The 22,631-nt window shown below is 39.0% G+C and overlaps 1 protein-coding gene across 6 annotated transcripts in view; it reads right to left on the bottom strand.

The window, feature by feature from the left end:
* Nucleotides 1-22,631, bottom strand: part of RP1 (RP1 axonemal microtubule associated) — a 327,943-nt gene that overhangs the window by 167,985 nt on the left and 137,327 nt on the right. For all 6 annotated transcript variants that reach the window (XM_035277479.3, XM_078353550.1, XM_078353551.1 and 3 more), the window contains 2 exons: nt 7,564-7,741; nt 1,610-1,741 (listed from right to left, as the gene is read on the bottom strand). In XM_035277479.3, coding sequence (XP_035133370.3) covers nt 1,610-1,741; nt 7,564-7,741 — 310 coding nt within the window. The remainder of the gene's footprint in view (nt 1-1,609; nt 1,742-7,563; nt 7,742-22,631) is intronic.

The raw sequence follows: 22,631 nt of genomic DNA, 5'->3' as shown, positions 1-22,631 counted from the left end.
CCCTGGATACTTCCTTCATCTCAATTATCAGGTTTTGCCTTCCATTTGTGGGTGATTGTTTAATGTTTATCTGGACAGCTCAGCTATCAAATTCAAGAGGCCAGAGACCAACTCTTTTACCCATCACTGTTTTTCCTTTCATCTGACATTTAATCAGCATGTAATTCATATTTAATGTTGAATTAAATTATGTTTATTATGTTTATTATATATAAACATATAAACTATGTTTATATGTCTCTGATTTAGATACCATTACTTCCTGGCAAAAGACTGGATTCTGCTGTGAGAAATTTTAACTAAGCACATATTTCTCATTCAGTGTGATTCTTCACACTGCTCCATGGATTCATGACATGACATGGAAATTAAAAACTAGGACTAGTCCTTTGCAGCAAAAATCAAAAGCCCAATTTCTTTATAAACTATGTTTATATGTTTATATATAAACTATGTTTATTAGGAAGCCTAATTTTGTCATTTTTCACAAATTACTTGACCTGCCTCAATAAAAAATCCTTAAAAATTGAAAAATAATAACATTTTAAAAACATTTTTCCAGAAAAAATTTTCGTAAGACATATAGAAGGTTTTCTCAGAAGCATTTTGCCACTCATTATAAAAGTATCTATACCCAGAGATTTCGGCTAGCATGCTATTTTCAACCAAGTCAAATTTTACTTGAGCTGGCTATCTGTGATTTAGATACCATTACTTCCTGGCAAAAGACTGGATTCTGCTGTGAGAAATTTTAACTAAGCACGTATTTCTCATTCAGTGTGATTCTTCACACTGCTCCATGGATTCATGACATGACATGGAAATTAAAAACTAGGACTAGTCCTTTGCAGCAAAAATCAAAAGCCCAATTTCTTTTCCCTATATTCATGAGCTAATAGCTTAGGATGGCCAACAAAAGACATCTATTATATTACTATCTGAAAGAAAAGCTAGCATACTCAGTAACTAATTTTTTAAAATCACTTTTTTTAAAGGTAACATTATAATTTATCTGTCTCCCAAGACAGATTTTTTAAAAATGGCCCCTGAAAGATGGTCCCCTCTTTCATTTTACCCAAAGATGACTAGATTCTGATACACAGAATTTGTCAGATATCATACATTATACTTCCCAGTCTGATAAAAGGTAATACATTTAAGAGCAAGAAAAATGATCAAACAGACTAGTATAGACACTAGAGATTTAAGCCGCTGGGACTGAGAGCACTTTTGTCAAGCTTCAGTTTGTACACCAGAGAAATAGAGATTATTTTTGTTGTTGCTTAGATTTCGGTGAGAATTTACCGTTTTTCATAAAATATATTCATATTCTGTAGGTGATAGTCCAATCAATGTTATAACACTATTCTTTTCAACTCATTGTTCTGAGCGAACATGAAGTTTGAGACAAAGAAATGCATTTAAAAATATGTGCATTCTTTGTAATATAAAACTAAGGCATAAAAAAGCAAGATAACAGCTTATAAACAGTTCATGTGTTATAACATAATATATCCTATAAAAGCAATTTGATAGTCTTCCTGAGATGGCCACAGAACAAGTAATGCAGGCAAACAAACTGAAAGTAGGAAAGGAAAATGTGGCTCACTTGCAGCTGAAGAAGGTGAGGGACTCCTAGCCTCAGATTCTGTGAGTATTTTTTTCTGCATTTTTGACTCGTGGATCTTTTCTTCCTCTTGGCTGGGTGTTGCATACATTCCCATTGGGTTTTCTCTGCCAACTGAAATTAAGATTTTCAAAGATGCCATCCTTTCAAAATCACTTGTTTCTTCTCAGAATACTCACCATATGTTCAGCTATGCAAGTTTAAGTTTTGCTATTGTTTCCGTTTCAATGCCTAGTCAAATTTCTTTACTCAGAATTACATAGTTAACGGAAAATGACTTCTTATTCTTACCAGCAGACTGCGCATGCATGGCAGCCCTATAAAGCCTATTCATTGCTTTGCAAATCCAAATGATAGTTTAACATCACAATATGAATCAAACAACTTATTCAAAATGTTTTTCTTATAGATTCTAAATGAGAACTTCTTTAACAATCTCGTACTTTGCCTTTTTATTCAAAAGGGGAAACTGACTAAAACATCATTCAAACAGGATTTCATGTGACCTTACTGAACTATGAGAACCAACAAAGTATACACATTATCTATAAGTAATAAAAAACATTAGCTACTTTTCTACCTTTTACTTAGAAGCAAGTTATTTTGGAGTCTTGTTTAGAAATAGGTATCTCTGAGTTAGTTAAATAATGACTTCAACTTTATAGTATATGCTCATAAGTGCTATTTATATTTAGGATTTCAAAATTCAAGTTCTTTGTGTTCATTTTCTAGGATCAGGCATATGATGGTTATTCAGTTTTTAAATAGTGGCAACTCACACTATGAATGTCAATTTTAGAATTCTCAGCAGCAACAAAAAAATATGCGAATTTTTGACTCTATAGGATAAAGAGTAAAAACAACACTTCTTAATACCACAATTGCAGTCAACAATGTAAGATGACTCACAAAGTAAGAAAACATAACCTCAAAGGTATGGTTAATAGAAATTAGCGGCACTTGTCACACAGGGTGATGACTCAGACTAAACAATACTGGTGGCTAAAGAACTGCCCATGATTACATTGCTATTTATGTCCTTCAGGTATTATAAAATATCATTTCAGACAATGATAAGCTTTTAAATACTGATCCTTCTAAAACACAGTTTTCCCATATGGTTTATATACAATGCAATGCTAAGACACGGAGAATCAGTGCTAATAAAAGAATTTTAAAACATTAAAAAGAAGATAGAAGTAACCTGAAATATGTTCATTGAGAATAAACAAATAATTGTAGAGAAAAGAATTTAAGGTTCTTATATTTAACTAAGAGTTCATTTATCAATGTAATGTAGAAATCCAGAACCTACAAAAAGATAACTATCTTCCAGTCACTGCACAGCACTAGGAACAAATCAATGTATAAGACATGGCTTTTGACATTGATGGGGTTGCAGCCCAGAGAGGGAACACATAAACATGACCTCAGATAGATACTGATGAGTGCTTTAACTGACACGAGCACAACATACATAGGGATTACAGAGGAGAAAACAATTAATGTGTCAGTCCATTAGAAACACGCCCAGAGGAGGGTTGCGCAGCAGGGCCAGTCTATGCAGAACTGTGAAATGAGAATGAGCACTTGACCTCTCTATCTTCCCCACACTGGCTTCTTGTTGATTTTACCTCCACTTCTCAAAAAGGACACCAATATCTTTTTATACGACACAGTAGTAGGGAATTCAGAAAGTGGAAGACATTTTCTGGAAATGTCATCCAGCATGTTCATATCCCTCTGCAGAGAAGGCTTCCCACTTTGCCTTTAGGCCAGGTGAGTTACAGAAAGATGCTCAAAAGCCAAGTACCAAAGTGACCCTCCAATAATCCAATACTCTGAAATGGAGCAACTCTTAGTAGCTCTTTGTCTGACTTTTACAATTGAAAAAGAAGTGAAAACTGTATCACTGGTAATGCAAAACAAAACCTGTGGTGAAGGTGAAAGAATGAGAGCTGTCTAGGTAGGGGTATTATCAAAAGGTATATGTTACACATATAGCTAGAACTGGATGATTAATGAATCACTTCAGGTAGCATCTCACTACTTCCAAAATTTACACTGTATCACGATCTACCAGACTATAAGGCAGTAACTCGAAAAAATCAACTAGGCTAAGTTTTTTGTTTTATTGAACACCTTCTATTTTTAAAGTAAAACAAGCAAAACTTACATAATAGCAATTATTATAGTGTCATATTATTACTGAATGTATATTTTAAATCCACATAGTCTATTTTATCATCTGAAACATATTTCGTCATATTTTCAAGATTGTAATACACATAGTTGGAATTTTATGAATTGAATATGTGACAGTATTTCATCTAGATTTTTATGCTTGAATGATCTTAGCAGACTAGAATGAAGCAAAAATAAATTTTCCAAATATATTTTAATGCAAACTTCCATAAGACTTGAACCTGAAAGAAATTCTTATTGTAATAAAAATGTAACATCTGGACCATATCTTCAGTCCTGCATTTTTGAGGGGTTACTAATAGGCAGAGTCTCATGATCTGTATACAGAGGATGGCTCATACCATAAAACAGGGCTGGAATTAGAGCAAGAGGAGGCAAATTTCTGTGCAAAAGTTAAGTTGTTGTTAAAATATTTCTAAAAATTTAGATATGTTCACTCTTTCCTACGTATTCTATAAAAGTAACAGTACACTGATGTTAATGAAAAATGACATGTTACATTGATCTACAGTTCTTTAAAATCATACCTAGCAGTGTGGTCTTACTATATGGAATTATAAATGCAGGCTTATTATCTGGAGGAATAGAAATGAAGAAAACTTTCAAATCCTCCATATATCTGAATAACCAATAGAGAATCTCTGTGCGCTCAGTATAATAACTGATCACATAAGCCCAAGGGGTCAGATCCTTTCACACTTTCTCCTGTATCTACTGCAAATATAAATTCATGAAAATAGAGAATGAAGAGGTTTTACTGCACAAGCTAGCAAGAACAGCTAAATGGTAGTGGGATAAATGACTTTTATTACAAATTCCCAATACACAGTAAATTAAACCAAATCCTTCCCAAACTGTAGATGAAAAAATCAATCACAGAGAAATGATATATGCAAAGTGATTAAAAGAGGTGATGAGACGGAATCTCTTATTTTCCAGGAATCTATCAACTCTATTTAAATCATAAAATACATGCCATGAAGTGCTGTTCCTCTCTCTAATAATCATAGTGGCAAATACTTACACAGCACTTGCTGAGTGCCAGTCACTACCCTAAGCATCTTACATATGTTAATTCACATAATTCTCACACCACAACAGAGTGAAGACAGACACTCTTGGTCCTCATTTGACAGAACAGAGGCATGTGGTCCAGGAGCTGTGAGAGCATACCACTGGCAAAGGGTGCCCTCCTAGCCCCAGGATCTTGACACTGGCAATCTGGCTCTTGGAGCCTGAGTGCTGAAATCCCACCCTTGTCCCTCTACCCTGCTATACTGCTAAGCCTCTTGCTGTTTGGTAGGTGGACCCTGCCAATGAGACTGTCCTCATCTTCAGCTGGACAGAGCCGTGCCGTCCAAGTGATTGTGTGTCATGTCAGGCCAGGCAGTGTGTAGACACTAACTTGAGGTGGAATGGCTTCCATGGAACCAAGGGTCACTCATTCAGGTTGCATGCCTGGGGGAAACAGGTGGAGTCTCTTGAGTGATTTAACCTTACGACCTTCTTCCTACCACAATCTCTTCCCCTATCATCCAAGTCCCCTTACCACTCAGGGTACTTCACAACTTTAACTCTGCTTTCCAGACAACCACAAGGAAAAGTTTACTCTGGAAAAAAAAAAAAAGTTTCAGCTTAACTTTTTCAGGGGCCGCCTTATCTCTATATTGGAATATAAACAATTGAAAACTCCCAAATGCTTCAAGTGAATTTTTTTGGCATAGGGTAGGTTCAATCTATTATATGCAGAGAGTCTAGTTAGAAAACATTCTAAAATAATACAACGACTTCAGGAATTACTACAAACTTTTTTTTTTTTGGCAGCTGGAGTGCAGTGGTGGATTATCAGCTTACTGCAAGCTCCCCTTCCCGGGTTCAAGTGATTCTCCCACCTCAGCCTTCCCAGAAGCTGGGATTACAGCCACGCACCACCATGACCAGCTAACTTTTGTGTTTTTAGTAGAGACAGGGTTTTGCCATGTTGGCCAGGCTGGTCTCAAACTCCTGGCCCCAAGTGATCCACCCATCTTGGCCTCCCAAAGTGCTGGGATTACAGGTGTGAGCCATCATGCCCAGCCCTATAAACTTTTACATAAACATTCTGTTCTGTCACTCTTAACAAAATCCTCTAAGATGGAGTTTTTAACACTAAGAAATCCCAGTGGAATTCTCTTCTGTGAAATTGGAAAGTATTATTTTGCATTTTGAAGAAAGGTTGATGCTTTCAAACCCTTCCTGAGAATTCCTAGGATTCATGAAGCTTCAATAAAATATCTAAAGCAATTGTCTCCTGCATTCTTGCCCTTGTTAAAGCAGGAGGCTGCCTCCAGTAAACATAAATCATCCATGCTTTAGTAACAGAACTAAATTGTAGGGGCTGTAAAGAAGAATGGCTTTGGTTCTATTGGATCTTTGAGTACTAATACCCTAAGGATGACAAATGTGGCCTTTTATTATCTCTATGTCTTGCCACAAATTACTTTTCTTCTCATTTCTTTTTCTATTGTTTCAATCTCTTCTTTTTCACCTTTCCATCTCTACCCACTTCCTGGTCATTTCTATTTTCTCCTTGTGCTCTTCCAGCATGGCAGCTGTCCCCTGCTAGCTATTTCCCACTGCTCTTTTTCTACTCCACCCTGTATCCTTCTGCTGGCTTTGAAGTCACTTATTTCCCCTCAGGGCTCCAGAGGCAGGTGGCATATGCATGGTGTCAAGGAGGAATGCCACTCTGTGCCAGCCTGTGAGAAAATGGAGGGTGGAGGGAGTGCTGGTATGGATGGCAGTAAACTCAGGTAGACTAGCCTAACAGTTTGAAAAATTTTAAATACGGCAACTAAAGGCTGAAAAGGAGTTAAGGCAGACAGGGTGAAGAACAGAGCCAGATACACCATCGTGTTACATCTTGTTCATTTTGTTCCTATTCTAAGCCACCTTCTGCGGGATATCATATACACACATATAGTATACATAGACTCTCATAAGCTAACAAAAGCTAAACAAAAGTAGACTAGTGAAGAAAATGACACAGAAACCAAAATTCAGGGAACCACATCAAGCAAAATTTAGACAGCAAACTAAACTTCCAGATAATTGAAAAATACAATACAGTTACTTTATTAGCCTTTGTGTTCAAACACATTTTAAAGTTTGAACACAAATACATGTTTAAATAATGTCCTCATATTTTCATTTCAATTTGCTAGAGAACTGAACTTAGATATGAGAGAAAGCAGTATCAAAATATTCACATTCCCATCCTATCTTGAGAATTTTTTCCAAATCCTATTTTTAATCCAAATCCCATTTGTGTTGATCTTTATTCCATATCTTGTTTTACTGAAAGCATTAAAATTAATAGCAATGAATCTGAGAATATTTCTAATAGCCTCATCCCTCTCAGGGTATATAAAGCTATCCTTAAACAAAGATTCAAACAGGCACATTTACACAGACACACGAATGCACACACACACACACACACACACATAAAATTTTAAAAATTACAAAGAAGTTCACTGTAGCAAACACTCTATACGTAATATTAATTATCTGAAAACTTGAGGCAACTGGTCTTCATTATGTTTTCCTTCCATTGCTTCTGGAATGATAGCAAACAAAAAAAAGCCTAACAGTAGAGATTTGTCTAGTAAATATGTGATGAAATTTTCAGACACTGCACACAAACCATCATAAAGGAAACCAAAAATCAAAGTATTTCAGAGTAAACATACAGTGGATGACCTGTGGGTAGAAGCAAACATTCTTATCCTTGGTATAAATCATTGGTTTTGCCTGCCCATCTGACTGAAGTCCAACAAACAATCCTGGGCTCTTTGTAGATTCCAGGCTTATAGATGCATTCTCCAAGTTCTTCTTAATTTTAAAATGACAGTTGACATCTCCCGTACCCTACAATCAATACAAATTATTCAATAAATTTGAGCAAACCCTTAAAGACAGAATTTAAAACCAGTCATTTTACAAGAATATAATTTTGTCTCATTTTGAACCACCATGATAAATCTAGAGCCTTTCTACATAAATTGTACTGTGTGCTTCATCCTATTTCACTAGATCCAGAAACAGAGACCACACAATGGGCTAAGGCATGGACATATGCCTTTGGACAAAAAGCTCTTAATAGCCTAAGAGCTTCAACTAAGGAGAGTGGTGTATGCTGTATTTCATTTCGGAGTTGCTCACTTCTATGGGTGAACATAGAACATTAAAATGTAGAACTTTCCTTCTAGAAAATACTCTAAAATGGTGGGAAAAGGACATTCTTAACATAGTCAATTTACATTTAAATGTAAACCGATTTTCTGTGCTACTCTGCATTTTCCAGATGGAATGTTCATAAACAGCATGCACACAAATGATGCAAAGACAGCAGAGGAAAATACTCAAGAATCGGGTGCCTCGCAGCAACCCACACACACTCAGATTACTATAACACTTCTCCCTTCTTTAAGCCATTTATAATGTACTGTTAGAAAACATTTCACCTTTCATTGTTTTAAAAATTTCCCTATAGGACTTCAGTCCTGATGAGTTTTGTGAGAATGGATTAAAATTTCCAGTAGCCACTATTATTTTAATTGTAATATAAATTACATTCTGGTCTCCACTCAAATGTGAGCTTCTTGTCAGTAAGAACCAAGTCAGTCTCTCTTTCTTTTTTATAAAGTAATCAATTTCTCTCTTCTGTTCTTGTTCTGAATTCTATAAGGTTCTGGTCTTGATTTGTTCATGGCTGAATAGAGAAGACAATCACATATATAGATAATAAGTAGGGGAAGATGAGCTAGGGGTAGGGATAGGAAGTTTCAGGCACAGGGGCACCAATAACTAAGACAGAGAGATCATAGGCAGCATTGTGTATGGATGAACAAGCACCTTAATGTTGCTGAACAACAGAGAAAGTAAGTGCAGAAAAGCAGCTTCGGTATGTGTGTAGCATAGGAACTTTGGGCCTTATCTTAGACCATTTGCATTCTTTCCTGAGATTCCCAAACCTCCTAAATGATGTATTTGCATACATTAAGGTTTACTCTTTGTGTGATACAGTTCTGTGGGTTTTAACAAATGCATAATGTCTTGTATCCATTATTACAATAGCATATAGAATAATTTTTCTGACCTAAAGATCCTCTATGCTTCATCTACTTATCCTTCCCATACTTACCTAAACCCCTCAGCAATCACTGATCATCTTACTGTGTCTATAGCTTTGCATTTTCTAGAATGTCATGCAATTGGAATGGTACAATATGTAGCCTTATCTTACTGGCTTCTGACACTTAGCAATATGCATTTAAGTTTCCTCAATGTCTTTTCATGGCTCATTTCTTTTTACTGATGAATAATATTCTGTTGTATGGATATACCAAAATGTATACCTTCACCTATTGAAGAACATCCTGGTTGTTTCCAGTTTGGGGTAATTATGAAAAAAGCTGCTGTAAACATTCATAGACAAGTTTAAGCTCTTGGTCTAGATTCATTTGTAGGCATATGGACATCCACTTGTTCCAGCACAATTTGTTGAAAAGTCCATCCTTTCTCCATTGAGTTGCCTTTGCTCATTTGTCAAAAATCACTTCACTGTATTTGTGAGGGTCTATTTCTAGGCTCTCTATTCTGCTCCATTGATTTCTGTGCCTTTTCTTTCACCAATACCACAGTGTCTTGATTTCTGCAGCTTTATAGTAAATCTTAAAGTTTGGTAGTTTCAGTCTTCTAACTCTGTTCTTCTTCAGTATTATGTTGGCTATTCTAGGTCTGTTGCCTTTCCATAGAAACTCAGTTGTATTGAATCTATAGATCAAGATGGTAAGAAATGACAACCGGACTCAAGATGGTGCTGTGAGAACAACCCAGGATTGGAGCTCTTGTTGAATCTGCAAAGAGGTGAGTCGGAGCTGCATTTCCAGACTGATTTTTGTTGCCCACAGAACGGGGAAACTCCCAAGTATAAAAAAGACACGGGACGCCAGGCAGTAGGTCTGCCTGGCGAAGCCGGCAGCCGGGGCGGCAGCGGCCGGCCCTACCCAGCAATCCCCACAGGGCGTGCTTCTCCGGGTGCCCTGTTGAACCGGCAACCTGAGACTTGAGAGGGCTGGACTTGAGACTGAACGAGACTTGGACAGTAGGCCAGCCCAGGAAATTGCAGGGACAGAGCGTTTGGGGTACCCAGTGGGACGAACAAAACCGTGATTTCAAACTATCCCGAGCAGACGGTCCGAGACACTCTGTGGGGGAGGGGCGTCCACCACTACCGAGGCAACCCGCCCCAACTGAGATACACGCCCACTGCTGACGCAGCCAGCCATTGCCGAGGCAACCCGTCCCTACTGAGATACACGCCCACTGCTGAGGCAGCCTGCCGTTGCCAAGGCAACATGCTACAACGAAGAGACTCCACCGCAGGGCATGACGGAGACCACAGCAGAGCCTGCAGAAACAGGGCGAATCACACAACAGCGGGGCGGATCCTCGGCAGGCAAACAGTGGCTAGTCTGCCTTCTAGCTGGGCAGGACACCTCAAAGGACATCGAAAAATAGACCCCGAACCCCCAACACAGAGCATTTGAGAAAAAAAAAGGGTTTTTTTAATGAGCTCTGTTGCAGCAGAATCAAACATAGCAGCCTAACAGCCCTGAATGAACAACAGAGCTCAGAGCTCAGCAATTAAGCTCCTAAAAAGTACAGACTGTCTCCTCAAGCAGCTCCCTGACCCCTCTATATCCAAAAGACGGACATTTGGCAGGCATCATCCTGGGACAAAAATAGCAGAAAAAGAAACGGGTAGCATCCATCACTGTGCCACAGCTGCTAGAGGTGCACCCCAGACAAGCAGGGCCTGGAGTGGACCTCAGCAGTCGTACAGCGAAGGGGCTAGGCTGGTAGAAGAAAAACCAAGTAACAGAAATACTTCATCATCAACAATCTGGGTGTCCACTCAGAGACCCAAGCGAAAAGTCAGCAACTACGCAGATGACAAGCGGATAAACCCACAAAGATGGGAAGAAACCAGCGAAAAAAGGAGGAAAACACCCGAAACCAGAACACCTCGCCTCCTAGAAAGGACCAGAACTCCTCACCAGCAAGGGAACAAAGCTGGACGGAGAATGACTGTGACAAAATGACGGAATTAGACTTCAGAAGGTGGATAATGAGAAACTTTTGTGAGCTAAAAGAACATGTATTAAATCAATGCAAAGAAACTAAGGAACTTAAAAAAAGATATGAGGAAATGATAACAAGAATGGATAACTTAGAGAGGAATATGAATGAATTAAAGGAGCTGAAAAACACAATACGAGAACTTCGTGAAGCATGCACAAGTTTCAATAGCCGAACTGACCAAGCAGAAGAGAGAATATCTGAAGACGAAGACCAACTCAATGAAATTAAACGAGAAACCAAGATTAGAGAAAAAAGCGCAAAGAGGAATGAACAAAGTCTCCAAGAAATGTGGGACTATGTGAAAAGACCTAACCTACGTTTGATAGGTGTACCAGAAGGGGACGAAGAGAATGAATCCAAGCTGGAAAATACTCTTCAGGACATCATCCAGGAAAACTTCCCCCACCTAGCAAGACAGGCCAACACTCAATTGCAGGAAATACAGAGAACACCACAAAGATATTCTGCAAGAAGAGCAACCCCAAGGCACATAATCGTCAGATTCAACAAGGTTGAAATAAAGAAGAAAATACTAAGGGCAGCCAGAGAGAAAGGTCGAGTTACCCACAAAGGGAAGCCCATCAGACTCACAGCAGATCTCCTGGCAGAAACACTACAAGCCAGAAGAGAGTGGGGGCCAATATTCAACATTCTTAAAGAAAAGAACTTTCAACCCAGAATTTCATATCCAGCCAAACTGAGCTTCAGAAGTGAAGGAAAAATAAAATCCTTTGCGAACAAGCAAGTACTCAGAGATTTTGTCACCACCAGGCCTGCTTTACAAGAGCTCCTAAAAGAGGAACTACACATAGAAAAAAACAACCAGTACCAGCCATTCCAAAATCACACTAAATGCTAAAGAGCATCAACATAATGAAGAATCTACAACAACTAAAGGGCAAAACAGCCACTTAGCATCAAAATGGCAGTATCAAATTCACACATAACAATATTAACCCTAAATGTAAATGGACTAAATGCACCAATCAAAAGACACAGACTGGCAAATTGGATAAAAATCCAAAACCCATCAGTGTGCTCTATCCAGGAAACCCATCTCACATGCAAGGATACAAAAAGGCTCAAAATAAAGGGATGGAGGAAGATTTACCAAGCAAATGGAGAGCAAAAAAAAGCAGGATTTGCAATTCTCATCTCTGATAAAATAGACTTTAAAGCAACAAAGATCAAAAGAGACAAAGAAGGCCATTACATAATGGTAAAAGGATCAATACAACAAGAAGAGCTAACGATCCTAAACATATATGGACCCAATGCAGGAGCACCCAGATACATAAGGCAAGTTCTTAATGACTTACAAAGAGACTTAGACTTCCACACAATAATAGTGGGAGACTTTAACACTCCACTGTCAATATTAGACAGATCAACCAGACAGAAAATCAACAAGGATATCCAGGGCTTGAACTCAGACCTGGAGCAAGCAAACCTGATAGACATTTACAGAACTCTCCACCCCAAATCCACAGAATATACATTCTTCTCAGCACCACATCACACCTACTCTAAAATTGACCACATAATTGGAAGTAAAGCACTGCTCAACAAATGCAAAACAACTGAAATCATAACAAACAGCCTCTCAGACCATAGTGCAATCAAGTTAGAACTCAGAATACAGAAACCAACCCAGAACCGCACAGCTTCATGGAAACTGGCTGTTGAATGTCGACCGGGTAAACAATGAAATGAAGGCAGAAATAAAGAAGTTCTTCGAAACCAATGAGAATGAATACACAACATGCCAGAACCTCTGGGACACATTTAAGGTAGTCTCTAGAGGAAAGTATATAGCAATAAGTGCCCATATGAGGAGAATGGAGAGATCCAAAATTGACACCCTATCGTCAAAATTGAAAGAGCTAGAGGAGCAAGATCAAAACTCAAAACCCAGCAGAAGACAAGAAATAACTAAGATCAGAGCTGAACTGAAGGAGATTGAGACACGAAAAACCCTTCAAAAAATCAATAAATCCAAGAGCTGGTTTTTTGAAAAGATCAACAAAATAGACAGACCACTAGCCAGATTGATTAAAAAGAAAAGAGAGAACAACCAAATAGATGCAATAAAAAATGATAAAGGGGAAATCACCACAGATTCCACAGAAATTCAAACCATCATCAGAGAATATTACAAACAACTCTATGCACATAAACTAGTAAACCTGGAAGAAATAGATAAATTCCTGGACTCCTGTGTCCTCCCAAGCCTAAACCAGGAGGAAGCTGAAACTACGAATAGACCAATAACAAGGTCAGAAGTCGAGGCATCAATTAAGAGCCTACGACACAAAAAAAGCCCAGGTCCAGACGGGTTCACAGCCGAATTCTACCAGACACACAAAGAGGAGCTGGTACCATTCCTTCTAAAACTATTTCAAACAATTCAAAAAGAGGGAATACTTCCCAAATCATTTTATGAGACCAACAACATTCTGATACCAAAACCTGGCAGAGACCCAACAAGAAAAGAAAACTTCAGGCCAATATCCATGATGAACATAGATGCAAAAATCTTCAATAAAATATTGGCAAACCGAATGCAACAGTAAATCATAAAACTTATTCACCATGATCAAGTAGGATTCATCCCAGGGATGCAAGGCTGGTTCAACATACGCAAGTCTATCAACGTAATTCACCACATAAACAGAACCAAAAACAAAAACCACATGATTATCTCAATTGACGCAGAGAAGGCATTTGACAAAATTCAACAGCCCTTTATGCTAAAAACCCTCAATAAACTCGGTATCGATGGAACGTATCTCAAAGTAATAAAAGCTATTTATGACAAACCAACAGCCAACATCATACTGAATGGGCAAAAACTGGAAGCATTCCCTTTAAAATCTGGCACTAGACAAGGATGCCCTCTCTCACCACTCCTATTCAATATAGTTCTGGAAGTTCTAGCCAGAGCAATCAGGCAAGAAAAAGAAATAAAGGGTATTCAAATAGGAAAGGTGGAAGCCAAATTGTCTCTATTTGCAGACGACATGATAGTATACCTAGAAGACCCCATCGCCTCAGCCCAAAAACTCCTGAAACTGATAAGCAACTTCAGCAAAGTCTCAGGATATAAAATCAATGTGCAAAAATCACAAGCATTCGTCTACACCAATAACAGACTTAAAGAAAGCCAAATCAAGAGCGAACTGCCATTCGCAATTGCTACAAAAAGAATAAAATACCTTGGAATACAACTCACAAGGAACGTAAGGGACCTCTTCAAGGAGAACTACAAACCACTGCTCAACGAAATCAGAGAGGACACAAACAGATGGAGAAACATTCCATGTTCATGGTTAGGAAGAATTAATATCGTGAAAATGGCTATATTGCCCAAAGTAATTTACAGAGTCAACGCTATACCCATCAAGCTACCATTGACTTTCTTCACAGAACTGGAAAAAAACACCATGAACTTCATATGGAACCAAAAGAGAGCCCGCATAGCCAAGTCGATTCTAAGCAAAAAGAACACAGTGGGGGGCATCACACTACCGGATTTCAAACTATACTACAAGGCTACGGTAATCAAAACAGCATGGTACTGGTACCAAAACAGAGATATAGACCAATGGAACAAAACAGAGGCACCGGAGGCAACACAACATATCTATAACCATACAATCTTTGATAAACCTGACAAAAACAAGCAAGGAGGAAAGGATTCCCTGTTTAACAAATGGTGTTGGGAAAACTGGCTAGCCATGTGCAGAAAGCAGAAACTGGACCCCTTCCTGACACCTTACACTAAAATTAACTCCAGATGGATTAAAGACTTAAACATAAGACCTGGCACCATAAAAACCCTAGAAGGAAATCTAGGCAAAACTATCCAGGACATAGGAGTAGGAAAGGACTTCATGAACAAAACACCAAAAGCATTGGCAACGAAAGCCAAAATAGACAAATGGGACCTAATGAAACTCCACAGCTTCTGCACGGCAAAAGAAACAGTCACTAGAGTGGATCGGCAACCAACAGAATGGGAAAAAATTTTTGCAGTTTACCCATCTGACAAAGGGCTGATATCCAGAATTTACAAAGAACTCAAACAGATTTACAGGAAAAAAACAAACAAGCCCATTCAAAAGTGGGCAAAGGATATGAACAGATACTTTACGAAAGAAGACATATATGAGGCCAACAATCATATGAAAAAATGCTCATCGTCACTGGTCATCAGAGAGATGCAAATCAAAACCACATTGAGATACCATCTCATGCCAGTTAGAATGGCGAACATTAAAAAATCTGGAGACTACAGATGCTGGAGAGGATGTGGAGAAAATGGAACACTTTTACACTGTTGGTGGGAGTGTAAATTAGTTCAACCATTGCGGAAGACAGTGTGGAGATTCCTCAAGGCCTTAGAAATAGAAATTCCATTTGACCCAGCAATCCCATTACTGGGTATATATCCAAAAGACTATAAATCGTTCTACTATAAGGACACATGTACACGAATGTTCATTGCAGCACTGTTTACAATAGCAAAGACCTGGAATCAACCCAAATGCCCATTGATAATAGACTGGATTGGAAAAATGTGGCACATATACACCATGGAATATTATGCAGCAATCAGAAATGATGAGTTTGTGTCGTTTGTAGGGACATGGATGAATCTGGAGAACGTCATCCTCAGCAAACTGACACAAGAACAGAAAATGAAACACCGCATATTCTCACTCATAGGTGGGTGATGAAAAATGAGAACACATGGACACAGAAAGGGGAGTACTAAACACTGGGGTCTATTGGGGGGAAAAGGGGAGGGCCAGTGGGAGGGGGAGGTGGGGAGGGATAGCCTGGGGAGAAATGCCAAATGTGGGTGAAGGGGAGAAGGAAAGAAAAGCACACTGCCATGTGTGTTCCTACGCAACTGTCTTGCATGCTCTGCTCATGTACCCCAAAACCTAAAATCCAATAAAAAATTAAAAAAAAAAAAAAAAAAAAGAAATGACAACCACCTTGAGTGTTCCTATATACAAACAAGGAATATCTGTCCATTTATTTAAATTTTCTTTGATTTCTTTCATCAGGATCTTCTAGTTTTCTACATTTAGATCCAGAATATATTTTTGTTAGATTTATACATTTTTGTACTAATATAACTGGCACTGTGTTTTTAATTTTAAATTCCAATTGTTCATTGCTAGTATATAGGAAAGCAATTAAAATTTATAGGGCAAGACTCTCAAGCCCTATGTTGCTCAAAATGCTCTGACTATAATATCAGTCATATATGAAATTACACACAATTGGTAAACCATGTCTAGGGACCTGAGGACGAGTCTGTGTCCCGTTGCCTTTTCCCATCACTTTTTTTTAAGTCTTTGTGCCAAGATATCAAACAAGGATGAAGGAAAGGAGAAAATAAATAATTTTTTAAAACCATTATTATTGACCCGTAAAGGACTAATCTTTCAACTAGACAGAAACCAAGATATATAAGCATATTCTGACAGAAAAAAAAATCTATCAGTCAAACTAAGCACACTGGAACATGTTAGAACTACCAGTGCATTTTAGATAAATTATAGGCTTTTCAGTCAAACTGTGCTTCATTATAGCAACCTCATAGTTATTCTTCCAAACTTCAGCTTCTTCCTAAACTAGCACATCTTCTACAGTGAGGTCAGATTTATGAACTTGAATATTATTCCCAAACCACTATATCCCCAAACTGAGGACAGATAATATATTAAAAATCAATGTCATTTTACATTAAACACCTCAAGCAATTGCTTATGACTCACACAACTGAAAATTCTTTCTCAGACCCATGTTTTTCTAAAACATCACGGAACTTGGTGCTTACTTCTGGTATTGCACTTTGCAGACTATAGTGTATTTTTCTATTTACATTCTTCTTTCCCCTTTTAAATCACAAGTTTCCTGAGAGCAGGCAGCATGTCTTAGTACTACTGCAACATAGTGACGAGCAGTTTCTGCCTTTTAGTAGAAACTCAGTATTTGTTAGCTCTAAATTTCTTTTTACTAATTTCTGATCTCATAATTTGTTCACGTAACGTCCTCTCCTCTCTCTGATAAAGAAAAGTGGAATTATTCCCTCCCTCTAAAATTCACCATTCCAGGAAATTTCTCCTACTCACCCACTCTGCTAAAATCAACCTGCCTCACCTAAGCCTTTGCAGAAACACTTGAACCACAACTTGAAAGGGATTCCCAATTAACTATTGCTCTGGAGATCCATGCTGTGTGTGTATTTGTCCCCTCCAACAACCCCTGAAGGAATGGTATTTTTAATCTCCACTAAGTATAATTAGTGAAAATAATAAAAATAAAATTGAACATAACTAAATTTCAGAACAATAGACATTTAGTTTCCATTATTCCCTCTTTCCTGCTTTCATTTAAAAAGTCTCTGCTTCATCCCTAACCCATATAAGAACTGATTAAAGAGATGAAGATGGGAAATAAAACATGGGTTCTGAATGCAAAAGGTGTGCCTTCCTACACATCTGCAGCAAACAGCAACTAGAAAAAACCATGTTAGAATATCTGATGCATGCTCTCACCACTGCAAGCTACCACAACATCTAATGCCCACTTCCCTCTATTTGGCTCCTTTGCAGTAGAACAACTCCTAGTTATCATCACCAAGTGATATTTTAACTTCTCATACTTAATATTTGTTGAGCACTTATCAAACATCAGTTCTTGCTGTATAGTTTGGGTTATTGAATAAACAAAGCAAACAAGACTCTCTCCACTGTGGTGCCTGCATCCTAGTAGTATACATTCTATATACTGGAGTATTATTAATGCCTTCTCTTCTCCAAGATGAATCACTCAACAATTTACTCCTTTCTTAAGGCCTATTTGCCCCTGATAGGGAAATCTTTGTTGCTGTCCTTAAGGTCCACTGTATATTCTTCAAATCTCTTTCATGCTGTAAAGATTAAATACATTGTGGTCTACAACAATGAAACCACTGACAAGTTCATCTTGCCTGCTGCCCAGATAGAGCTGGTTTATGAAGACGAAGGAATTGCAGAGAATGCATTTAATACAAGTAGAGCAGGGTCTAAAATATGCCCCAAACTCCAATCTTAGATTTTACAATAGTGATGTTATCCATAGGAGCAACCAGAAAGGTCAGGAAGCTGTGGGCTCTGGCTCCATGACTCCTGAGCCATAATTTCTAAACTTGGGGCTAATTTGTTAGTTTTACCAAGCCCATCTGGTGCCTAAACAAGGAAGTGGTTTGCTTCAGAGAGGGGCTGTTATTATTTTTGTTTCAAAGTTAAACTATAGGCCGAGCACAGTGGCTCATGCCTGTAATCCTAGCACTTTGGGAGGCCAAGGCAGGTGGATCACCTGAGGTCAGCAGTTCAAGACTAGCCTGGCCAACATGGTGAAACCCGGTATCTACTAAAAATACAAAAATTAGCCCAGCATGGTGGCGGGAGCCTGTAATCCCAGCTACTAGTGAGAGTGAGACAGAAGACCCACTTGAACCCAGGATGTGGAGGTTGCAGTGAGCCAAGATCCTGCCATTGCACTCCAGCCTGGGTGACAAGAGCGAAACTCCGTCTCAAAACAAACAAACAAAAAACAAAGTTAAACTACAAACTAACTTCCTCCCAAAGTTAGTTAGGCCTATGCCCAGGAATGAAGTAGGACAGGTTGCAGATTAGAAGCAAGATGGAATTGGTTAGGTCAAATTTCTTTCAATGCTATAATTTTCCTATGTCAGATTTTTCCCACTATCATAATTTTTGCAAAGGCAGTTTCAGTAATAGCATAATGTAAGACCATTTTTTAGAAAATTCAAACAAAATAATTTATCTTGCATGTGGCTATGTATGTAAACACAATTTTATTCAGATCAGGTTTTTAAAATGTTTTGATTAGGTAAAACATGATTTATAATTTTTACATAAAACTAAGACTTTCACTGAACTTTATACTTTTCAACCAACTGGTCTAGCACTGTGTATACCTAACTCTATATGCTTTCATATGTTTTTATATTTCAACTTCTTATAAATATGAATTACCTTTAACTTTTAAATTATTTGCATGTATAGAATATATTTTGAATGAAAAGGCAAAATTAGACAAATCTACAATTAAAGAATGTTTCCTAGTTTTTCCTAGTTTCTACAAACTCAACTCTTGCCCATAGACAAGCATCCTGCAAGTGTGGGGTGTGTCTGCGTATCTTGGACACAGTGATCACACTTGAGTTTATTTTTCCTACAGTTCCTACATCTTTTCTTCCTTTGTACTCATGCTTACTGAATTCCACCCATGTTATTTTGAAGTTTGTTTTTCTTCTTTAATTTAACACCCTTACAAATGTCCCTAGTGAACTGCATGCTGTTTGTTGCTAACTTGAGTTTCTATTGCACCAAATCTATTAAGGTGATTTACTCATACAGGATAAAAATTTCATGGTAACAGAAATAGAATTATTTGTTGTAGGATCAGTGTCATGTGATTTAAATGTAAGTGTATCTGCCTATAAAAATGTTTTCAAATGTACAACAGCAGACATGTTGGGACCATTAATGTTTTTATTCAATTCAATGTAGTACAAAAAAGCCTTTGTTGAATAGCTACCAGGACTAAGGCACTGTTGGGTTTTTAAGGTATAGTAATATGACCATGCATTACCATGTACCTTTGAATGCATCAACTCGCTTTGGAGATTAAAAGCATGCTGTACCATAGCCTCTAAACATATGCAAACTAGGGTAATTAAGAGGACTGTTTGCCTTTAGTTTTCAAGGGTAATGTAATTCCAGTTTAGTGATTCCTAGTCAGATACAATGAAAGAGAGATGGTTTAACTTCAGGGTAGAGTAACCTGCCCTTCCGATCCTTTGTCCAGCTCCTTTCTCAGCTGACAGCCACTTTCATCATCACTCAATAAAATTCTCAGCGTTCACCACCCTTCAATTCATCCACAAGACCTTGTTCCTCTTAGGCATGGACAAGAATTCAGGATACACCAAGTGTGGGTACTCAAAAAGGCTGTCACAGTGGCCCTTGTCCCTCACCGGGAAGGGCAGCTGCCCCATCTGACAAGGGAAAGGGCCCACAGAACTGATACACTGCAGTCTGTGGATGGTGGAACTAAGGGAGCATTGTAACACACCCCTTCTGGGGCCTTGGGGTTGCAGGCACCCCCACCTGGACGCTGCCTTGGAGCCTGCACAGAGTTTGCTACTGCTGGTACTGAAGCAGCCATTCGGTTTTTGCATTCATTTGCTCCAGTGCTCACATGCTCCCTCCCATGAGGGGTTGAGCAGGGCATGCTAGGTAAATGGGCACCCTTGTCATAAGACCCACAAAGGGGTCAAAAATATATCCTGCATCAGTATTTCCATATTGGATGGTGAATAGCCATTGTCTGAGACCCTTTGTGTCTCCCTCATGTTCTGGTTGCCCCAGAATGGGAGAACTCCTAGAGGTCACCGCCCACTGCCAAGGTTAGGCACCGGGCCTAGATCCCAGCAGGAAAAATCGAGCCCTGATAGCATGGCCAGACAATGCCTCATTCACATCTTGGGGCTTTAAGGCTCCTTGCTCATCCTGAAGTTTGCACTCTAGGAGTTTCAGTGTACCAAACTGCTTATTAAATACAGTATTTTGAATATCGCCCAGCATATATGAATCTGTTATTTCTGGTTTGCCCCTTTACACACCTCCCCTTACCAGTGTCTTTTGCATTTAGCTACTATTTTACACACGTGTTGCCTTCAGAGACCTCAAAGGAGTGACCTTAACCCTCTGGACAAGTTTCATGTCACCAAGCTCTGGTGTGCTTATCTCCAAAAGGCCTACAGAATCTCTGTCTTATGTCCAGCATTTCTTATTTTAATGTTCTGCGTATCAAATTCTGTGTAACCAACTCATTTACACGCTTTCACCTTTATCAATGAATTTCACTGGGTTCTCCATTTTGGCTATCTCTGCCCCAAAGCAATCAGAACAAATGCCTCTGGCTTTTTTCAAATTGTGAAAAGTCTCTAAGGAGAAGTGATACTTGGGTTTGAAACTCCAGTGCATGATTGCCTGACTCAGCTCAGCTCAGCTCAGCATGATTGCCTTCCAAGGTACACAGAAGTCCTGAACCTGGCATTTCACCCTGAGAACCCCTTCAGGAAGGGGAAACAGAAGGGGTTCCCAGTATTGATGCACAGCAGCACAACGTAGGCTCACATGGCACAGAGTGTTTGCCCACCTATTTCAGAGCCACTCACTCACCTGACACACTGTCCACAAGGCTGGTTCTTGGGAAATTTCTAAAGAAAACCTTGGTTTTGTGTTTAGAGTCATCTCCACCTCATGTATCCTGACTCTGGTGTCCTCATGGGGCAACTAGTTTCTCCATCCTGTTATTCTCAGTCCCCCACAACAGGGCCGTAGGAAGTTGGCAAAGCTGGATGGAGCCTCAGCTCTAAGGCTACCTGGGAACTCAGGGGAGCTACTTAACCAGGCTCACACTCAGATTCAGCATCTGCAGAACGAGCATGACAACAGTTTCTTTGTGGCAGGGTAATACTTCTGTGTTTTAATCTGTACATCTCCACCCAACTTTCGGTGATCACCAGATTCTTTCAATTGAATGCCAAGGACTTCTTCCAGTCCCTCAGCCCCATTAGAGAGAGCTGAGTCATCTATTGCACAAATATGAAGAAAAAGAAAAAGCACGAATATTGCGTGTAGGACAGAAAGATTCTGCTAAAAACTTACAGAGAAAGTTTACTCACTGGGAAGAATAAGATATCTAGCACACTGAGAAAAAAAGTGGAAGAGACAGAGATGGGTACACCGGCTGGAAGTGAAGAACCAAGAAATCACCATTCAGCTAGAGTATGAGGCAGATAAATGGAAAGTGAGCAACCACTGAGCTGTCCCTTTGGTTGCTACCCAGGGAAGATACCAATTTCCAGTGTTGATCCATTTCCCACTTTGGAGTGACACCCCTATCTGCCCCCAGAAACTCTGCCTGGCAACTTCCAAACACAAACACCAAAGCATGTATTACATAGTAACACATTATCTCATGGTTCTGAGCACTGGTAGGAGCCCCAGCAGGGAAAGGCTTGTATACCTTATGAATGCTGAGGATAGGAAAGCTACTTACTGATGTTTCTCCTATGGGGTGACTGGGCATTAAATGAAATTGTACTTCTAACTGGTCCAGTCATAGTAATAATGTTACCCATTTTTATCCCAATTAGTCCACTTGCCAGTGTAAAGACTACAAGCATGACACTTTGTCTCTTAAGCTTGGCTCCCTCTTCCGTGAAATGGTTATAAAATCTACTTCATTATGCCCCTGTGAGTAGATCAGAGATATTAACTACATGTGTCTATGTGTGTGTACTTCACCTGTGCATTGTGGGCATCAGTGCAGCTCACCTGACACAAACTCACCAGTGTGCAGCACAGACAGAGACCCAGAGGACCGTGAAAGGTCTAAGTCCTACCTCCTCATACCTCAACAAGCTCATGCAAGTTATCCCTTATAGCTAGACATCATTGCTGGTGAAAAGAGAGAGGGAGGACTTCAGAATTTATCCAGAAGATCTAATTTA

This window comes from Callithrix jacchus, chromosome 16, assembly GCF_049354715.1.
Source record: "Callithrix jacchus isolate 240 chromosome 16, calJac240_pri, whole genome shotgun sequence".
In the NCBI taxonomy this organism is placed as follows: Eukaryota; Metazoa; Chordata; class Mammalia; order Primates; family Cebidae; genus Callithrix; species Callithrix jacchus.
This window is presented reverse-complemented; position numbering and strand designations above follow the sequence as displayed.